Raw genomic sequence first — 20,851 nt, 5'->3', positions numbered from 1 at the left:
AAAAAAAAAAAAAAAAAAAAAAAAGACTCATTAGAAACATGACCTGTAAGGAAATACCATTTGGTGCCTTTCTTTTAACTCTCTTGAGTTTTCTCAAGATCTATAATATAAATATATGGATAATGGCTTCTAAGTATTTCTATATATTATGGAAGAAGGAAACAGTAGCTTGAATACCTTGTAAAGTATACAGATCACTTTGACTGAATTATGCCATCTTACTTTGCTACCAGTTCTATCAAATAACATGGTGTCCATTTTAAAAGATAGAAATTAAATCAAAAGTAATACATTATCTAATATTTTAAATCTCAGAAAGTTTAATATAGAAAGTGATAAAGTAAACAGAATAGTACAAAATATTAATATCATTCATGTTATTAATACACAATCCATATACTTGATACATTTACTAATGTGGTTAAACGCAGCAGATATTTTAAGTCTAAAGATTCTTAGAAGGATTGTTCACATTTCTGTTGTATGAGAGGCTGCTCGTTCGTTTCCTGGCTGCCCAGACTCTCGAAACTGTATTAATTAAATCACTGCTTGGCCAATTACTTAAGCATATCGTATTGCTAGCTAACTCTTATATCTAAAATTAACCCATCTCCATTATTTTATATTTTATCACGAGGCTCGTGGCCTACAAACAAGGTTTCTGCATGTCTGTCTCTGGCTGAAGCCCCATGGCTTTTCTCTGCCTCTGCCTCCTTTCTTCCAGCATTCAGTTTAATTTTCCCTGCCTAGCTCTACTTTACCTTATCACAAGCCTAAGACTGGTGCAGGACAATTGTCTATATTCTGTCAATTACATTTTAAATAAATGTGGATTGGCCAGTAGCTAGGAAGGAAGTATAGGTGGGACAACCAGACAGGAAGTAGAGGCAGGTCAATGAGAACAGGAGAATTCTGGGAAGGAGAAAGCCTATTCCTCCCCAGTCCTGTCCAGAAACTGAAGAAGAAAGATGTGACCTACCCTGCTGAAAAATGTACCGAGCCATGTGTCTAACATAGATAAGAATAATGGGCTAATATAAGTTATAAGAGTTAATAAGAGGGGCTGGAGAGATGCTTCAGCGGTTAAGAGCATTGCCTGCTCTTCTAAAGGTCCTGAGTTCAATTCCCAGCAACCACATAGTGGCTCACAACCATCTGTAATGAGGTCTGGTGCCCTCTTCTGGCCTGCAGGCATACACACAGACAGAATATTGTATACATAATAAATAAATATTTTTTAAAAAAAAAAGAGTTAATAAGAAGTCTGAGCTACTAGGACAATCAGTTAATATAGACCTTTGTGTGATTTATTTTGGGACTAAACAGCTGGGGGACCAGGCAGGACAGAAAACACCGACAACATAAGACAGTTTTTTTTTTTTGTTTGTTTGTTTTTTATTAAGCAATGGTATTCACAGCATACAGAGGGGAATCCCAAATCACATATCCAGAGTACAGTAGTCCATAGAAACTTCTGTAATAATAGAGATTATCCTGTATGGATACTGTAAGAATTCTAACCATATGTAGCTATTAAGTACTCAAAATATGACTCACTTAAGTGAAGAAATTTTTGTTCTTATGCTTGAAAAAAGTATTGCTACATAGCTCCAGCTAGCCTATGGAGTGCACTATGAGACCAAGCTGTCTTCAAAATTGCAGTGATCCTCCTGCCTCTGCATTTCAAGCATTGGTGTGACAATCATTCGCCACCATACCCAGCAGATTTCTTAGAGCCAACTTTAATTTGTTTTAATCTAAGTAGTGATATATAGCTAGTAGCTGGTGTATTAGATAATTCACATTTCTAAAGTAACAATATATGAGTAAGAAAAGTATTATAATATTTAAAAACAGTACAAAGTGTGATGACTTATCAAGATGTCTTCAGCTTGATTCTATGCTACAAACTTTGCTTGTATCCACAGGCAATTACCAAGGCCATGTACATAATGTATTTTAGCAAAGAGACACAAAAAGACCTTTAGAAATAGATCAAATATTTTCATCCATAAGACACTGAAAACTCTATTCTAATCCAATCCTTTTGAAATAAAATGTCTCTGAGTTCAAATAAGCTTATCATAAAGGTTGTTACTACTAATATAAAAATAATAAAAGGGAGTTTTGAAAAATGACCTGTAATAAGCACTATAAAGAAACAAAGTCAGACTATTGATGTGGAAAAAAATATACAATTTGACAATAATGTTTCCCAAATCACTGAGTCCAAAGCTCAACAGGGAACTAAGCAGGAATGACTGCAGAGAGATGGCCTCTGCCATGACACGCAGAAGGCGAGAACACTCTAGAAAGGTGTCCTAGGTGCAGGGAGATGGATATTTACTTTCATGCTAAATTCAGCTATGTTAATATATTTTTTTTCTCAATCTAATAAAACATGAAGAGTTAGAGGACCTGTCTGCTCTAGGCACAGCACAGACTGGACGAAGACATCATTTCTCTGCCCCACATGTTTATTTACATGTGAAAAGATCGGTCCAATGACTTCTAAAGTCACTTCCAACACATGCCTCTTTTGTCTTTTACACACCCACAGTCTCTGCAAACTCAATTACCAAGAAAATACAAAAAAAAAAAAAAATCAATTATACAATACATGATCTTAATTTTTCCCGAGTTTAGATATAAATACTGATTGACATCCATTCTGTGTAAAATGTGAAAACCTCTTGAAAAGTGTTTTGAAAGCAAACCTTGAAGTGTGTATTGTCACATGTCCGGCTCGGCCTTCCAGTTCCTGTGTGGGCCTGGAGTGCGCGTAGAGGTAATGGTTCGCAGAAATGTGACCAATGTGAAAAGAAATGATCCCTTTTGTGGGGACTGTAGGGCAGTTTTATCTCATAAGAACTCAAAGTTCAAACAAATTCACAATGGCTCACATAGTCTTTCATTCCCAAGCATATTAAATTGTGCAGCATATTATAAAAGTGCTCTCATGCCCGCGTTTTAAATAAATGTTGAGATCTGTGGACTCTAGACTTCCCCTCTCTAACCCACATATGTATTAAAAACTAAACTATTTGTGGCTGCCATGAATGAAGCGGTTATTACACTTGATGTGGCTAGCCATTCTCTGAACAGCTCATCTGCTGGCATCCATCTTATAGCGGAGCAGGGACTTCAATTCTAGCTCTGAGTATTAAGTCTCAAAATCCAAAAGTGTAGCAATAAAACTAACTAGCAAATACAGTAAAGAAAGAAAGAAAAAGAAAACCAAACATGTCTGAATCGATTCAAATGTGTGTGTCTGAATGAGACTCCCAAGGCCCTTCTGCACGCACTCCTAGCATTAACAGCAGCCTTGTCCTCAAGTGGCTTTGTTTGGGAACAGAATAAACTTGGAATAGTTAGTGACAAAGTCAGCTTCTCTGGACCTGATCCTTTGCCATTGCCAGGAAACTTAATGCTATCTAAAATGCCGCCAAAAACTGTTGGCTAGACCCTACAGAGTACTGAAAAAAAAAAAAAAAAAAAAAAAAAAAGGCATGTAAATCCCTACTGCCTCAAACCCCACAATGACTAACAATTCTTTTATAATTGACAAGATTCTCAGCACAGTGTGTTGGAAAGGACCTTTTGTTTGTCGAGATCTTGGTCTCTTTATAAGTCACTGGAAATTCTGCCAGGCAACAGACTACAGTCGTTATTGCTGGACTTCAGATAGAAATGTCAAGGTATGTTTATTCAATAGTCGGTACCATATAGCAGCTACTACACAGAAAAGAACAGTACAATTGAGCTCTTCTTATCACACTATTAATTATCAACTTGAATCAACTAAAGCCAAGTTAGCCCAAATAAAGAAAAGTACATGGCAATTTTCTCAAGAACATTGTGGCTCAAAGGGTTTTGCAATGAAAGAGTATCGTGGCAATCCAGGCCAAGGAATATCACAAAATTAACAACATACAACAGATCTCATGGGAGAGATTTACTTTGGGATTTGGGGTGAGGGGTACAAAATGGCTGTCTCTGGAGTCAGGATGGAGAAAACGACAGGCCAGACAAGGATGGTGGGCTTTAGAGGTGGTATGGAGCATGTGTGTAGAATTTGGTGATGGAGGAAATGTGTCCCATTGACTGTTAGCGATGGTGGGGCATTGACACTGAATCATGAAAGGGAGGCAGGAACCTGGTTCTGGAATGTGAGCAAAGGACTTTTGGCAGTTCTCAGTATGCCTCGCTGTTGTAAATTTGAAAATGTCAGTAAACTTAAAGAGAAAGGACCCAAATAATGAAAGATTTTTGTATTATTCAGTGTTACATCTAATTTTTAAATAATTCATTATAACACATTATTATCATTCCTACTCTTCATTTTTTTTCTTTTTCTTTTCTTTCTTTCTTTCTTTTTTTTTTTTTTTTTTTGCTGATACAAAGCAATTTATTAACAGAAAATAATTTGAGAAGTCCTGTTCACAGACGGCGACCACGACGACCCCCCTTCCTTCGGGTGCTGTCAGAGGGAATGGGGGTGACATCCTCAATCCGTCCAATCTTCATCCCTGAGCGAGCAAGAGCTCTGAGGGCTGACTGGGCTCCAGGTCCAGGGGTCTTGGTCCTGTTTCCTCCTGTGGCGCGGAGTTTGATATGCAGGGCAGTGATGCCCAGCTCCTTGCACCTCTGGGCCACATCCTGGGCAGCCAACATGGCTGCATAGGGAGAGGACTCGTCTCTGTCAGCCTTGACCTTCATTCCACCAGTCACCCGGCAGATGGTTTCCTTGCCAGAAAGATCGGTAACATGGACAAAGGTGTCATTGAAGGACGCAAAAATGTGGCAGACACCAAATACATTCTCTCCTTCAGCCACTTGAGGCCCAAGGCTGATGACTTGTTCTTCTTTCTTTTCCTTCCCCTTGCGAGGTGCCATCTCTGAACGTCGTCTCCAGACTCCTCCACCGGAAAGACCTTTTCTTTCTTTTTTATTTGTTAGGTTTTTTGGGGGACAGAATCTTACTATATGTGTGTGTGTGTATGTGTGTATATACGTATAGTGTGTGTGCGTGTGTGTGACAGAGTCTCTCTCTCTCTCTCTCTCTCTCTCTCTCTCTCTCTCTCTCTCTAAATATAAAACTATCCTGGAACTCACTCACTGTGCAGACCAGGCTAGCCTGGAACTCAGGCTGAAGGTGTGTGCCACCACACCTAGCTCATCATTCCCATTCTGTTTCAACAGCTTTTTTCTGTTAAAACCACAAGGAGACAAGTAATCTCTTCCCAGGGCTTCCTTAACAGCTAACAGCTTATCTCTAGCAAGATTTCCTACTGGTTCACAGCTTTGTTGTGTTTCTTCCCTGTTTACATTACCTATTGGTCTATATTACAAATTCCTCCGGGTTCCCTGACAGACTGTTGGAAGACACTGCTGGCTGGTCAGAGGTCTCAGTCTTCCCACGGCCTGGCAGTTTACCTCAATAGCTCTGCGATGTGGAGCTCCCTCCCTTCAGCAAAACTTGCAGGTCTCTACCTGCCCTTATCCTCCCTGGGCCTGGAGGACTGATCTTATCTAAACGCTATCTCTAAAACCAGCTGCCTGATTCTACCTTAGCTTGACCTTTGGCACAGATCCCTGCTGAGAAATCTCATGCTAGGGACTCGGCTGTGAGCCCCTTTTGCCTTATGTTAGGGGCATGTCACTTAATGCAAATTAGGATGCCGGGGGGGGGGGGGGGTCCACAATACTATATATTCTTTTTACTCTGAAATAAAATCAAGCTGACTCACTGAAATCTGTCTCCCGGAGGGCTGTCTCCATTCCTCTTCATTGGTCACCAAAGCTTTCTATCCCCCATCTGCCTCTTTCCCCTCTGGCCTGGTGGGGAACAGACACCCACAACCGGCCATCCATCACACACAGGATATAATACATCTCTGCTTTATGAGTTCAGTTCCCTATATAATTCTCATGGACCACAAATAAGCTTTTGTCCCCTCATCTTGAATATACAGACTATTGTCAAAAATGGAGTTTCCAGATAGATTGGCATGTACTTCAAGAGGCTGCTGACTGGAACGTTATTTGTAATTTATAACACATCAAATGTTTAATAATGTCTCCTAACAAAAAGAATACAAAAAAATTCTACATGATAAGGAGGCATGTTTTATTCTAAATTAAACGTAGGTATTAATGTGGGTAGCTACTAAAGAAAGCATGAATACATGTTTACCAATTTCAAAAGTGGGAAATTACACAGGTACCAGAGGCCAAAAATTATCTGCCAATAATAAAATATCTGATTTTCGAAATAAAATGTAGTAATTACACTCATATGCACTTTTTACTTACTCAAAACATTTTTCATCTCTAACATGATGGCAGATAACTTCAATATACCTGCACATTGCCATATAGCCCTTTAACTCAGTGAATCTCTGTTCTTTCCCCTGGAGTTCCTTTATCTACTAAGTTGTATAAAAAATTTTAAATGTATATTAAATCTCTAAGAACTAGTAAATCACACAACAGAGAAAATTCAGTTTGAAGGAGCAGATAAATAATTTTAATAAATAGTTTAGTTAAGAGAAGGAATTTGACCAAGATATCTAGTCTAATGTACAAAACCTTCATTTCTTGACTTTCTCATACACTTAACTCTACTTTTGCCCCATATAAACAAAGCTTAATTGTGTCAAGTAAATTAGGCTTGAACTTACTAGAAATCTTGTACCTGAATGAGAAAAAAGTAATTTAGATTTGTGTTAAATCACAAAGACAGTATGACATTGTGTACGTGTGCATGTGTCTATGTGTATGTGTGTGGTGTGGAAAGTCCGTCTGTATATGTATTGCTTTTATTGGTTAATGAATAAAGAAACTGCCTTGGCCTGTTGATAGGACAGAGTATAACTAGACAGGGAAAACTATACTGAATGCTGGGAGAAAGAAGGAGGAGTCAAGAGATGCCATGTAGCCACCACCGGGAACAGACATGCTGGAACCTTGCCTGTAAGCCACAGCCATTTGACAATACACAGATTAATAGAAATGGGTTAAATTAAGATGTAAGAGTTAACCAATAAGTAGCTAGAGCTAATGGACCAAGCAGTTATTTAATAAATATAGTTTCTATGTGGTTATGCGGAGGCTGAGCAGCCAGGAACAAACAAGCAAACAAGCAACTTCCTACTACATGCGTGTGTGTGTGTGTGTGTGTGTGTGTGTGTGTGTGTTTGGAAGCTATTTCAAAATTCATTTGCTAAACTGATAAAATACAATATAATGTTTCATTTTATTGCGACTCTACGGAGTGAAGCAAAGAATGACATTAAAAAAAGTCATTAAACATATTACAATGTCAATGAATTTATTGTGCTAGTAATATTCAAATAATGAACTAAGAATTCAAGGTTGGTTTAATATTAGCAAAACTGTTATAGAATTCACATTAGGGAAATACTATAGGTTAATTACAAAACCTAAAAATTAATGTATTTAAATTCTATAGTCATAAATATTTTTTTAAAAAAAATGCAACCACAATTTGAATGCATGAGCTTTCTTGAGGTGGCAGATAAACTTAGTGAAAGTACATTTGATTGATATCTATTTAATTTAATTTCAGAAAAAAATTACTGCAGTTTTCTATACATAAAATGCGTGATTACTTAGTAATGGTAGAATATTCTTGAATGGGTTTATATATACAGTATATATATATATTTTTTTCCATACTCCCCAAATATTTATACCAGGCTGTGATACAATAAATCAAATAAAATGTTGAAGTAAGAAGTAAAAACCAAGTTATTACTTTGTATAAAAGCAAGTTAAATTTCTTAAAAGATAGTGAGAGTAAATCATAATTTAAATGTTTTTTGACAATTTCATATATGAGTAGTGCATTTATATAATTTTTACCTCTTTCTTTCAAAGCTCTAATTCCTCTTATACTCCCAATGCTCACATTCACTTATTTTGTAATTATTATTGTTGTGAACATATACCCTACTGAATCCGTATATATACTCAGAGCTGACCACTTGCAATGAGACGATTAGACAACCTATGATGGAGTTTATCCCTGGAGGAAACTGATTCTCCCTGTCTGAGCAACTTTTGACTACCTTAGCTTTACTTCTAGGGTTGGGAACTTGTGAGATTTCCCCTATTTGTGTTTGCTTGTGAACTGGTGCTGTCTTTATGTAGGTCTTGATTAGACAACCATATTGTTGAGATATCACGGGTAGTTTTTTGTCACTGCCTAGGTTTAGGAATTGTTTTGTAGGTGCATCAGTTGGGGTTGGATATCCCATGGTAACATATCTTTTGCATTGTAAACAGTCATAGATCTCTGTAATAGTCTCCATTAGTTGCAAAAAGAAAAGCTTCTTTGATGAGAAGAATCTTCACTCTTTTTTTCCAGGTACAGAAGGCATACAGTGCTAGGGACTGAACCTGGGTTTTCTACATACTAGACAAGCATATAACAATTGAACACAGGAGAAGGCTTTGATAAGTGTGCAATAAAATATAGATGACAATTAGGTACACATTGCTAAATTGAGTATTTATAAATTTTAATTTCTTTACAGAAATTAATTTAATAAACAAGTCAAACACAAAAAAATAGAAACAATTTTAAAACACCCAACAATGGGCAATTCAACACAGAATTAGTTCTTAAAAACTGGTGATGAAAGGACCAACAAACCCACAAAAATGTTTGTAAACGACATGAACAAATAGTAAATGAAAAAAAACTGGCAAACTTGTAGCTAAAGATGGTTAATCAAAATTAAATTCACAAGTTCAAGCACAGTGAAATTCATAGCAGATTTGACACCTGTGGGTCACCAATTTTCACCCTCTCTTCATTTTCTGGGTGTACCCCAACACATCTAGGACTTCAGCTAACACCTACATGCCAACTGCACACTCATACTAGACAGTCTCCCAGCTTTCAGACCCTGACTCTCCCTTTCCTGATAGTCTAACATGCTACTCTTTAAGTTAGTGTTTTATAAACAGAAAAAGAAGACTTCATTGGTTGTGAAATCAATTAACAAGATATGAATTACATTTTTAATATCAAATATTACTAAGTTAAAGAAGCCAATCTGTAAAAATGATGAATCACATTATCATGGTTATGTGACCTGGAAAGACTGAACCTGTGGATACATTAAAAAAAGAGGTGCCCTGTCTCGAAAAAAAAAAAAAAAAAGAGGTGGTAGACAGGGGGACAGGGGTTGGGACTTTAGACGGAACAAGTAGGCATAACATAAGCTTCGTGGGGCAATGCAACTTTTCTGCCTGTTACGAAAGTAGACACATGTAATTATACATTTCTTAAAACCTAAAAATATACACTGTAATGTATTTGATAGAAGACAGTACGCTGTAAGTTGTTATTCATTTTCCACAAATTTGTACATTGAAACCAGAAACCCCTGAATGTGACTTCATTCAAAGACATCATTTCCAAGGAGGCACTTAGCTAACTGCTCAGTACTACTGAAGTCATGGTTCTCGGAGGAGAAATCTTTAACAACCATCAATAAACATTTCTCCTTATAGGCATGCATAAGTGTAGTTTTCACCCCTTATCAAGGAGAATTCTCTTTGTAACAGATAGAGACCACTACAGAAAACCACAAACCACCCAAATAAAGAGTTGTGGAGCCCAACCCCAATGAATTCACCTACAAAACACTCCAGTACCTAAGGCTCTGGGGACATTGAAGGAGATAGATTGTAAAAGACAGAGGATCAGGGAATTTGCTGTGAGATTATGCCTCTCACTAATGTCAGAAGCTTCACCCAGAAATTCTCCACAGTGTGATTGTCCAAATGTGAGCTTAACAAAGATGACACCATGCCAAACTGGACAGAGAAAGCTCATGAGGCCTCAGCCCTACACAAAGAACTACAGGCAGCTGTGGAGAGCTGGACATGAAATGAGAAAGGTTGTCTTCCCTAGAGAAAGACACACTACTTGGTTGTTCATTGCCAAATGGTCTGCCATGATAGCATACATACAAGTAAAAAGTATATGGATAGAGTAGGTTATAATTAGGAACACACACATGCACACATACGCTTACAATAATAATTAGTAAAAAAAAAGACGATGGATTTAAAGGATTTGAGGAAGAAAAGGAAAGAGAAATATTTTAATTAAGTCATAATCTCAAAAGTAATTAAATGAGGGACTTAGGATAAAGTGGACTCATATGGGTAGATGATAATCTAGTATGATTTACACAAGAATACTAGGCATATGAACATACACAGGGAAAAACCAAGAGAAGAAACCAAAAGAGAACAACCACTAGTCCAGGGAGGAGATATTCTAATAACATACATTCTATTCTTCATTAACAATGTCTTCATCCAGACCTTTATCATCTCTTGTGGAATTATCTAGGATGCTCCACACACAATCTCATTCATTTCTTTATTCAACAGATATATCCTGAAGAATCACCATGTGCAGGTACTTTTCAGGACATTTCTTTGAACATGCAGGCACCACCCTGTGTTATGTATTCACCTTCTAATGTCTTCACTGCCATTCATGGACTCTCTGTTCCTTTACTACAACCCTGGGAAGAATCCAGCTGAAGCACATTTGAGCCCTCTAATCTGTTCAATGAGTACCTGACACAACCTTTCACAGGTCTAGAGATGGACCTTACTGGAGCAACAAGAGAATTAAAAAAGAAAAAAAAAAAAGATGAGCACACAGATAGATGACACCCTGGGACCAGACTGACTGTGCTCTGACGGAGAAGCTACAGAACTCCTTGAAGTTCGTAATGTTTATTTTATACAGTTGAACAGAAAGTGGGCATCATTCCATTCAGCTGAAACAAGTAGGTAGTTGTTATGGAAGACAGCTAAACAAGAGACATAGCTAATCTTGGGGAAAGTTGTCTCTGTAGACAAGCAATCTTCAGGACAAATATCCAAGGGAGAAAGCTACCATGGACATTCCTTCACACTCTTCCAACATTCACATTTGGACACAGAGGGAAGGCTTTGCAATTCCCATGGAGCTGAGGCACTGGGGTCTTTGACCTAATTGTGGCCCTGTCAATAGCATACGTTCACTCAGGCTTTCATTTATTCAAAGCTTCCTCTGCTCCCCACAAATAACCATCAGTGCCTTGCCAAGGAAGTTTGTAATGGTGTGAACTCTCCCAGCTCACAAAAGAGGTTAGATGATGTAGTACTTGTCCACATTCTGAACTTACCTGTACCTTACTTTCTACGCTATTAACATGGAATGATACATATTATACCATACTTACACATCTATTCTTTCTTTGACAATAGCTATCTTCTCCCTGCCTTTAACAATTGACAACTGTTAGACATACTTTAAAACTCAATCCAGCTGCAGTTTGCCAGCCCTCAATCCCTACTTCCTAATTTAAACTGCCTCTTCATCTTCAAAATGCTTTTCTAGGCACCCTAGTTTAAATTAGCAGCTTGACTATATCACATGATTTGTGACATTACAGAGGATAACCATTCAGTTGTTTTTCTACCATTTTTCATGCTAGCATCTTTCCTAGTAATAACTGAACAAATAAACAGATGATGAATGAATACATGTCTATTTATTTGGAAATCCTTGAAATAATTAAAACTGGTCATCAAAACTTTATGAAAACTGAACATAATATAATGAAAATCTGCCTGATTAATAGCATTGAAGGAAGGGTATAGTGTAGAGCTGCAGTTATAATAATTAGATTTACTATGTCTATGGAGTAGAGCATAGGTAAGTCATGAAAGATGAGGCCAGAGATGCACGTAGGTGCTACACAATAAAACATCCTTGCATTCTTTCTTTATAGAACTCACTGTTGTGATACTAATGTACACTGACTGAGCATAGACGAGTGCTCAAAAAATTGTAGGGGAATATTACCTGAAATAATTGATGCAAAAACTCTCATGAGGCTGTATTATGACTTACTCCACATTTGTGAAATGTTTTACTATTAATAATAATTGAAATTGATTTAAATATTCTAAGATTATGGGAGTGTCTCAGTTTATACTTCAGTTTATACTCCAAAAAACATTGATATAGGATATAGGATTTTTTTTAGGACAATTTGCCCAATTGCCTGAACATCCTGTAATTGTTTAAATACAGCAATTAATGACTAATGTGCCTAATTAAGAAAAAACTAATTTCTGACTTGGAAAAACAGCAGTGTACATTATATATTGTAATGTGACATTAACAATAAAGTATAACACAGCTATGCAAAGCTTTGATTATTATCGAGGTAAAGTTTCTGTATCTCTATGTTGTTCTCTAAAGATCATACCCTGAATATCATTAAAATGGAAGACTCTGAGTGTTAATGCCAAATTTTGCTGAGAGAGCAGTCACCTGTGTTAAATCTGTGCTTCCTGATACTCACACCTTTAAACCAGTGCTAGTCTTTTTTGTTTGTTTGTTTGTTTGGTTGGTTGGTTGGGTGGGTGGGTGGGTGGGTGGGTGGAAGGTAGGTGGGTGGGTTTTCAAGACAGGGTTTCTATGTGTAACAGCCCTAGTTGTCCTGGAACTAGCTCTTGTAGACCAGGGTGACCTCAAATTCACAGAGATCCACCTGCCTCTGCCTTCCGAGTGCTGGGATTAAAGATGTGCACCCTAACCACCTAGCAAACAGTGCCCATCTTACATTAACCAAACAATACAAGGGAAACAAGGGAGAAAAATAAGAAAAAAAATTTTAAAAAATGGAAATAATGAATAGGTTAGTGCCTCTTTTTGAAGCCTATACAAATTTTTGGTTTCCATTGTTTATTATTACTTGAGGAACCAGAATGTTTTCAGAATAGAATATGTCATTATAAGTATTGATTAATAGGAGGAAGATAGGTGAAGAGAAAGAAGATAGACATCTAAATAGATGATAATGATGATGGTGATGATAGACAAATGTATGATGGATAGATAGATGATAGACAGATGCATAGATACATATATAGATACATAGATGATGACAGATGTTGACATATCCAGATATATGATCCACTTATGCAATCCCTTTATTGGAAGATTTCTGCATGAGTTAGCAGAAACCATGCTATCTTCTACCTCCTTCCTGACAAAAAAATGCTAGGAATCTATCACCTAATATAATATCTTGGAAAACAAAATAATCATATTTTAATTTTTCCTTTGTATTTCATGTATAGTGCTGTTTTGTTAGGCTGCACATCTCCATCTATAGGAGGAAATAAACTACAGGATACAGCAACAGCACTTGAGATACTTCGGCCATGTTATGGGAATGAATGACAGCAGATCCCCAAAGATAGCACTGCTTGGAAAAGTGCACAGGATAAGGTGAAGACGAAGGCCCAAAAACGCTGGATAGACAGCATAAAGGAAGACTGTGGAACCTTGGGTATGACAATAACATAAGCATCCAGGACTGCCCAGGATAGAAACAACTGGAGAACCACATTCATGGACTGCCCATGCATGCTTAAGCATAATGATGATGATGATGAATGATGATGCTATTTTGATTGCATGTGTGCCACGACTATTCCCACAAAGATCAGAAGAGGGGTCAGATCCCCCAGACCTGTGAGCCACGATGTGGGTGCTGCAATTGAAATCCAGGTCCCCTAAAAGAACAAGTGCTCTTAACAACTGAGCTAACACCTAAGATAAGCAGGTTTTTGTGCCCCCCACACAAACTTCTGTGTGAGTATTTTCAGTGGTAATGATTGAAAGTTTACCTCATTCTTTTTTATAATTTGAATGCAAATCTGTATTCTATAACCTAAGTAGTTATCTAAAATCACACTGAATAAGGATAATCTCTAGTAACAGGCACAGACAAAACTGAATCATGCAAATGTTTGAAAACAGTGGTCTCCACCAGCAATATCTCTTCCTGCGGAAATCCCCCCTCTTCTCCATAATACATGTCTAGATTACTTCATCTGTCCTGAACAACCTCATCTGGACTCCTGCCTATCTTCTGTATTACTCTCAAACTGATGATTATTCTAGATCCAGTCAGATATGTGCTGTACTGAAGGAGACTAGGATGTTGACATGTTCTGGATATCTGAGAAGCTAGAGATTGTGTTAGATTTCTTATCAACCTTTAGGCATTTTAAGCTCATATTGAACTCTCCAGCAAATAAAACCACTAAGATTGCTTTCCACAGGACTATCGTTAATCTCAAATTCATATACTAGGGGATTTCAAAATTTTTAAATGCTAATTAATTACGAGGATTCTTTCCAACTTGCTAGGAACTTTCAAGTCTCTCTTTATTAGCTGAAATGTTATCTACAGAATATACTCTGCATGCATATTTCATAACCATTTACACATATGAAAATTGATCCTTCAGTAACTTGCTTTGAGTCACTGGTGAGAAACTGTCCAAGAGCTCAGTTATGGGACTGACTTCTAGTAATGTAATTTCAAGATAATATTGATACACTAATCAACATACTTTGGACATAGTTGTCTAACAAACTACAAAATAATTTAATGGCGAATTTATTCAGTCCAGACAGTTCCATGTTTTTCATTAAGATACAGCAAGTGCGTACAAAATGCTTTACTGAAATTTAGCTGCCATAAATTTAATACAGCCCACTGAAGCAATATTCCGTGACCAGTAGGGGAAAAATCAAGCTAATTTGTCACAATTGATTTCAACACAATATAGGTTATTTACTGTCTCTAAAATCGCTAATAAATACTAGTCTGGGTTCATCAAGAATGAAATCAGAACTCTGAGGTCTCTGAAACCATAGTTAGTTATAAAATGCTTGTATTCCTTCACTCGTTATTTTAGCATGCTCATTAAATTTATAAGCCAATGTGACTAGGCTAAAGAATGTCCAGATAGCTGGTAAAGCATTATCTCTGAAGGTTTCTGGGAAAGAATAATATTAAATCAGTAGGTTGTAGAATGAAAAATCTCATTTAAATTCTCTGCCAGCCAGTCAGGCTGTGCTCTCTCTTTACATACTTCCAGAAACTTCTCCACCATTTCTCATAAATCTACCTTTCGAAAGTGGATTGCTCCACGATGTTGTTAGTGCCATGTTGTTGGAAAGTTTGTATTTCTCACTGCTACATCGCGTTCCTAAATGTCTGTTCATTAAATCTCAGTGAAACATGGCAGTTTATGCTTACCGCTAAAATTAAATCTTCAAGTTTGTTTTGTTTGTCACTGGCCAACTGAGATCAGAATTTTCAGCTCTGATTATCTTCCTTATTATTGGCACTTCCTCCATCATTGTTCTTCTACCTACAGACATCTGGTGTAGTCCATAATAGCTTGAACATACAGCTCCTAATTATTCTAGGAATTTATTCCGACTCCCTACCAGCTTCAGTTTAATTGAGTAGATCACTGCCTTTTCTGATAATCAGCCTTCTCAGTTTTTTTTATAGTATGCAGTTCATCTTTCCTCAATTATGGTCCCCAGAAATTCATTCTTCAGGAAAGAAATGTTTGCGATAGGATGAAAATCAATCAAAGTCATAAAAATCATAATACAAACTGGCTGAAATGTTTAAAATAACACCCGAGTTTGATGTGGCTGCAGCCTCCTATCTGCAGACTTCAGGAACAGGATGTGGCAACAGCTTGTGTCTTCGGTTATATAATTTGCCCCCACAGAACTTAGAAGTTATTAGCAATCAGTAGACCTTCCTATGCCAACTTTTTACAGTCATATCTTAGCTACTTCCTTAGAAATTGTCTACCAACTAAGTATATCACACCTTCCTAGCAGGAAAACATCTCCAAACAGTGTCCGTCCCTCCTGGACTTTGGGACAGAATTGAACAGCTCTGTTGGTACCTGGGAACATTCCTCATTGTTTCAGAGATATTCAAATACAAGACAAAGTCCATTTTAATATTCAAAACACTATAAATGATTCGGCTTAAGAGGTTAGTAGACTATTTTTTTCAAATACACCCCCCCACACACACACACAAGTGAACACTTTTATGGTGAATTTAAACCTCCAATATCACTTGCATCTTCTTCCTTACTCATCAATTTTGTATAAAATTTCATATTCCTTAGTAAGTAGCAGAAATACATTCTCGAAACGCTTATCTTCAGTTTTGGAATTCATACACATTTGAGTTCCTGTAATTAATTTGTTTCAGGAGGAAAAACCATTTGCTCTCAATGATTATTTCCTTCTTTCAGCTCCCTGTCACAGCCACCTAAGTATCCCAAAACTCTGTGGCATGGAATGATCACCAATTACTCCTGATGGTTCTTTGAACTGACTCCACTGGTATTGCTTGTGCCACCAACACACTTTCCAGAGTCACAAGCAACATTGACACCAGAAGCTACAAGCAGAAGCATATCCAGGTGAGGTCATAGGAATAAACTATCTGGGGTGTGAACTATTGAGGACATGAGCTGTAGAACTGAAAAGCAATTAAAATGACTAGAAGTCTGTCCCTTTGGGTTATCACCATGAGCAAACGAATTTACTCAGTGCCAGTGACACTATCCTTCCTTGAATAAAATTAGCAGAGAAAATTGTATTGTTGTGGTTTCTTCTTTGTATTGTATTTGTACAAAATGTAACAATATAGTTTTTGGTTTGTTTTCTTTTGTCCTAAAATGGAGTCTCACTCTTCAGGTCTAAAACAGAGATATCTGCCTGCCTCTCCTGCCAAAGAGCTGAAGTTAAAGCTATACACAACAATGCCTAGCTAGGTCTGTCTTCCAAATAACGAGTAGAATTCTTAATGTCAATAACATCTTAATAGGTTCTACATTTGCATGCTGTATTGCTTAGCTTTTAATAAAATGTATAGTCCACATGGAAATTAATTTGCAAAGCTCACTTATAATCACTCCCCACCCCAGTCTGAATGGTGTCAGTTAAGCACGTTTGTTTTGAAAAGAATTTTACAATGACTGAGAAGAGTTGGAACTTTGTCTGTGTACACACGTCACCAGCTATGGTACTCAGGTGCTGTGTGTAAGTAGCAGATGTGAGATTAACTCTGCAGAGTGACAAGCTAGAACTCAGATTCTCTGTTCTTTCTTCTTTAGATAGTCACTGTCCTAAGACCATTGGAAAGATTCATTTGTGAAAACAAAAGCAAAAGAAAAACATTAAAATTTAGCCAAGTGAGACTGTCAAAGCATAATAATTTTCCTTGACAAATTTTTAGTTCCTAAGTAAAACATAGGCTACAGAGATGGTTCCATTTTGATTCCCAGAACCTACGTGGCAGCTAAAAACCATCTGTGACTTAAGACTCAGGGGATCCTATGTCATCTTCTGCTCTTCTAAGACACCAGGCAAGTACACGGTATACAGATGTACATACCAGCAAAATACCTATACATACAAAGTTAATCAGAAAGTAAATAGATAAAATACTGTGTTCGATTTGATTATTTTAAACCACACTTATTCATTATTTGACTTTTTATATAGAATCTCAAACTTGCTATGACCTGTTCCTTCTTTTTTCATCTTCAGATGCTATAATTATAGGCACGAACCAATACATCTATTTTAATGTTGTGCTGGGACTGAACCCAAGGCTCCATACTTGCCAAGCAAGCAAGCATTCACCAACTAAGCTATACCCCCAGCCATGGCTTATTATTTTTAAATAAAATAGTGTGTATTACCAATTATTTTTAAATGAAATGTTAATACATTATATAATTTTATTCATTACTACAGAATGTAATTTTAACCAATGATAGGAAATGTTATTGGAATGATTCAAAACTGAGTTCAGTACTCAAGTATATCATGAGAGATAAGATGCAAGATGCACAGACGTACAGGCCTGCAGTGCTATTGGCTGTAGTTCTCCAAAGCTGCTCAATGCAAATGTTTTTCCACCATCTCTTTCTCAGTTTGTTTGTTAATGGTATGTAGAAAACTACAGATTTTTAAATCTGGCGACTTTGCAAAAAAAAAAGTGTTATTCATTTCTATAAATTTTCTGGTGGAACTTTGAGGATCTTTTATGTATAATATTCTATCTTTTGCAAAAAGGGATAATTCAACTATTTCTTTTCCAATTTGTTTCTCTTCAATTTCTTTCTCTTGTCTTATTGCTCCAGCTAGTGCTCCTAGTACTATATTGAGAAAGTGAACATATCCATCTCATTCCTGATGTTAATGGACATGCTTCAAGTTTGTCTCCTTTTAGCATGTTGTTGGCTGAGGATTTGCCAAACACAGTATATATTATGTTGTGGTATGCCCCACTCAGTCCTTCTCTCTCTAGGACTTTCATCATAAAGGCAGGATGTACTTTGTCAAAGACTTTTCCTATATCTGTTGAGAATATTATTTGGAGTTTCTTTGTTTTCTGTTTGTTTTAAATTTCATTTATATGATTTTATAATGTTTAGTGAGTTATGTATGTTGAAACATTCCTTCCTGGTAAACTTGGTAGATGATCTATGGTATTAATCAAAACAATAGACAGAAAAAAAAAACCTCTAAATTTTATATGGAATCACAAAAGACCCAGAATGTTCAAAGCAATCCTGAGGGGAAAAAAAAATACTGAAGGGATTACTGTTTCAGATTTCAGGTTATATTATATAACTATAGTAATAAAATAGTATGGCATCCATACAAAACAGACACATAGATCAATGGAATAAAATAGAAGATCTGAATATTAACTATAGCCTTCTGATATAGGACAAAGAGGCCAAAGATACATATGGGAGAAAAGCAGCATATTTAATAAATTGTGCAGGGAAATCTAGATATACATATGAAGAAGAATGAAATTAGACCTATATCTATCACCTTGTATCAAAGTCAATTTGAATTGTATCAAAGGCCAACTTGTGAAGCCTGAAATGTTGAAAAGGCTGGAAGAAAACATAGGCAGTAATCTATAAGACCCAGGTGTAGGGAAGTCCTATCTCCATGGGATTCCATTTGTCCAGAAAATAGGACCAAAAATTGACAGCCAGTATCTCATTAAACTAAAAAGCTTCGTATAGCTAAGGAAACAATCAGCTGAGTGTAGAGGAAACCCACAGAGTATAAGAGACTCTTTACCAATTATAGATCAGACAGAGAATTAATAAATGATCAGTATCTAGAATATACAAAGAACTAAAAATAAAAATGCCTAATCTTAAAAAATTAGCTATGGGGTCGAAGAGATGGCTCAGAGGCTAAGAGTGTTGGTTCCAGAAGTCCTGAGTTCAATTCCCAGCAACTACATGGTGGCTCACAACCATCCATAATGAGGTCTGATACTCTCATCTGGCCTGCAAGCATACATGCAGACATAATAAATAAATAAATCTTTTTAAAAACTCAATTTCTGTCTGTGTAAAAAATACTAGGCTATGAATCTCAGTGGAAAGTTTTCAAAAGTATAAATAAAAGTGGCTAATGTGATCAACATCCTTAACAACTAAGGAAATTCAACCTAAAACTATATTGTGTTTTCCACATGATATCTGGGGCAGATTGATTACATAGTGAATGACAATAAATACCTACTGATGATCTAATTGATGAAAGGAAACTTTATAGTATACTGAAGTTCATGACATACCAAGAATTTGAAAATGGGTACAACCCTTACCAACTATTCCAGAGAGGTTGACAGCATCCTGGACTATCAGCTGACTGGGGAAAATTATAATTAAATTTGTGGACTTGAATTCTATATTGGATTAATTTTTATCTGCTTAAATTTAAGATCCTTTGCCAGGGAAAATCATTATTCCAAGTTTCTTGAGGTGTAAAGGAGAAAACACAATGCACACACATTCATTTCCTGAGAGCTACAATGGAGACAGCAGCATTGCAGCTTAAATGCTGCTTTCCCCACAAACGCTGCTGGACCTCAGCAATACACATTTTTGTATTCTGTATTCTCTAAGCCTCTTCATTTCCTCACATTCCTTGTCTTCTACCTAAAGAATTAGTATTATCTTAAAGAATAAATGATCATTGGGGGAATGAAAGGGTGCAATGCATGCAATCAATCTTTTGATGAATCTGTGTAGTCATTACATGCAAAAGAGGTGAAAATACTGGAATGCTTTGCATGTTTAAGAATACATTAAAAAATTATTCCCAAGATTCCAAACCTGCATCAGTCTGTACAAAGTTCATTAGCTCAGTTGATATTGGTCTTGTTTGATCATTAGTAGCTTCGCTTGTTAATAGTCTTTAAAGCACGGATTTTCATAATGTAGTTAATATCAACATCACCTAGACCTGTTGAAATGCAGATCCTTGGGACACACTCCCAGAATTTCAGGCTTGAGGTAGGGATAAAAAGGCTGTGGTTTTGATAATTGAAAGTTTACATTGATGTTTCTGTACCAAGGCCACACTGTGAGACTCTGTCTTAAACTAACTATCCTTATGCACATGCCCCCCACACAAGCCCATATTCCTAACTCCAGACTCTTCTGAGTGTCTCATATAACTCTGCATAAATCATTACCTGTACAACACTTGATATTATAATTGCTTTTAGTTGAACTGCATCTATCATTAATAGATACACAATTAAAGATAAATGTTAAAAAAAAAATCTAGTTGGATGAGTGTCACATGAACAGTAAAGTTTTTTCAAGACCATGGGTCACTTTACTAAATCATATTCAAGTGATGTTTAATATAAAATGAATACAAATTCAATGTCATTCGAGTTCAATGAAATGGTATATAATAGTATTTTATCTGAAGTGGTTTCACTTTGAAGGTAGGGGCAGAAAAGATGCCAGGATCAGAGTGTTAAAGTCAGGGATGTTTACAAACAAGGTCTTCCAGGCACAATCCACAGGCAAAAATAAAGGAGAATAAAAATCCAGAAAT

The 20,851-nt window shown here is 36.6% G+C and overlaps 1 protein-coding gene across 1 annotated transcript; it reads right to left on the bottom strand.

Annotated features, from left to right (window-relative positions):
• Positions 1 to 4,388: 4,388 nt before the first annotated feature.
• On the bottom strand, positions 4,389 to 4,927 carry LOC130864746 (40S ribosomal protein S14). Its single transcript, XM_057755498.1, has one exon. It carries the CDS (start codon positions 4,894 to 4,896, stop codon positions 4,441 to 4,443), a length of 456 nt encoding a protein of 151 aa, XP_057611481.1. The 5' UTR covers positions 4,897 to 4,927; the 3' UTR covers positions 4,389 to 4,440.
• Between the last annotated feature and the right edge of the window lie 15,924 nt (positions 4,928 to 20,851).

The sequence above is a fragment of the Chionomys nivalis genome, chromosome 22, assembly GCF_950005125.1.
Source record: "Chionomys nivalis chromosome 22, mChiNiv1.1, whole genome shotgun sequence".
In the NCBI taxonomy this organism is placed as follows: Eukaryota; Metazoa; Chordata; class Mammalia; order Rodentia; family Cricetidae; genus Chionomys; species Chionomys nivalis.
This window is presented reverse-complemented; position numbering and strand designations above follow the sequence as displayed.

Excerpts from the sequence above, each read along its gene's own strand:
- LOC130864746 (XM_057755498.1), bottom strand. The coding sequence starts at position 4,896 with ATGGCACCTCGCAAGGGGAAGGAAAAGAAAGAAGAACAAGTCATCAGC.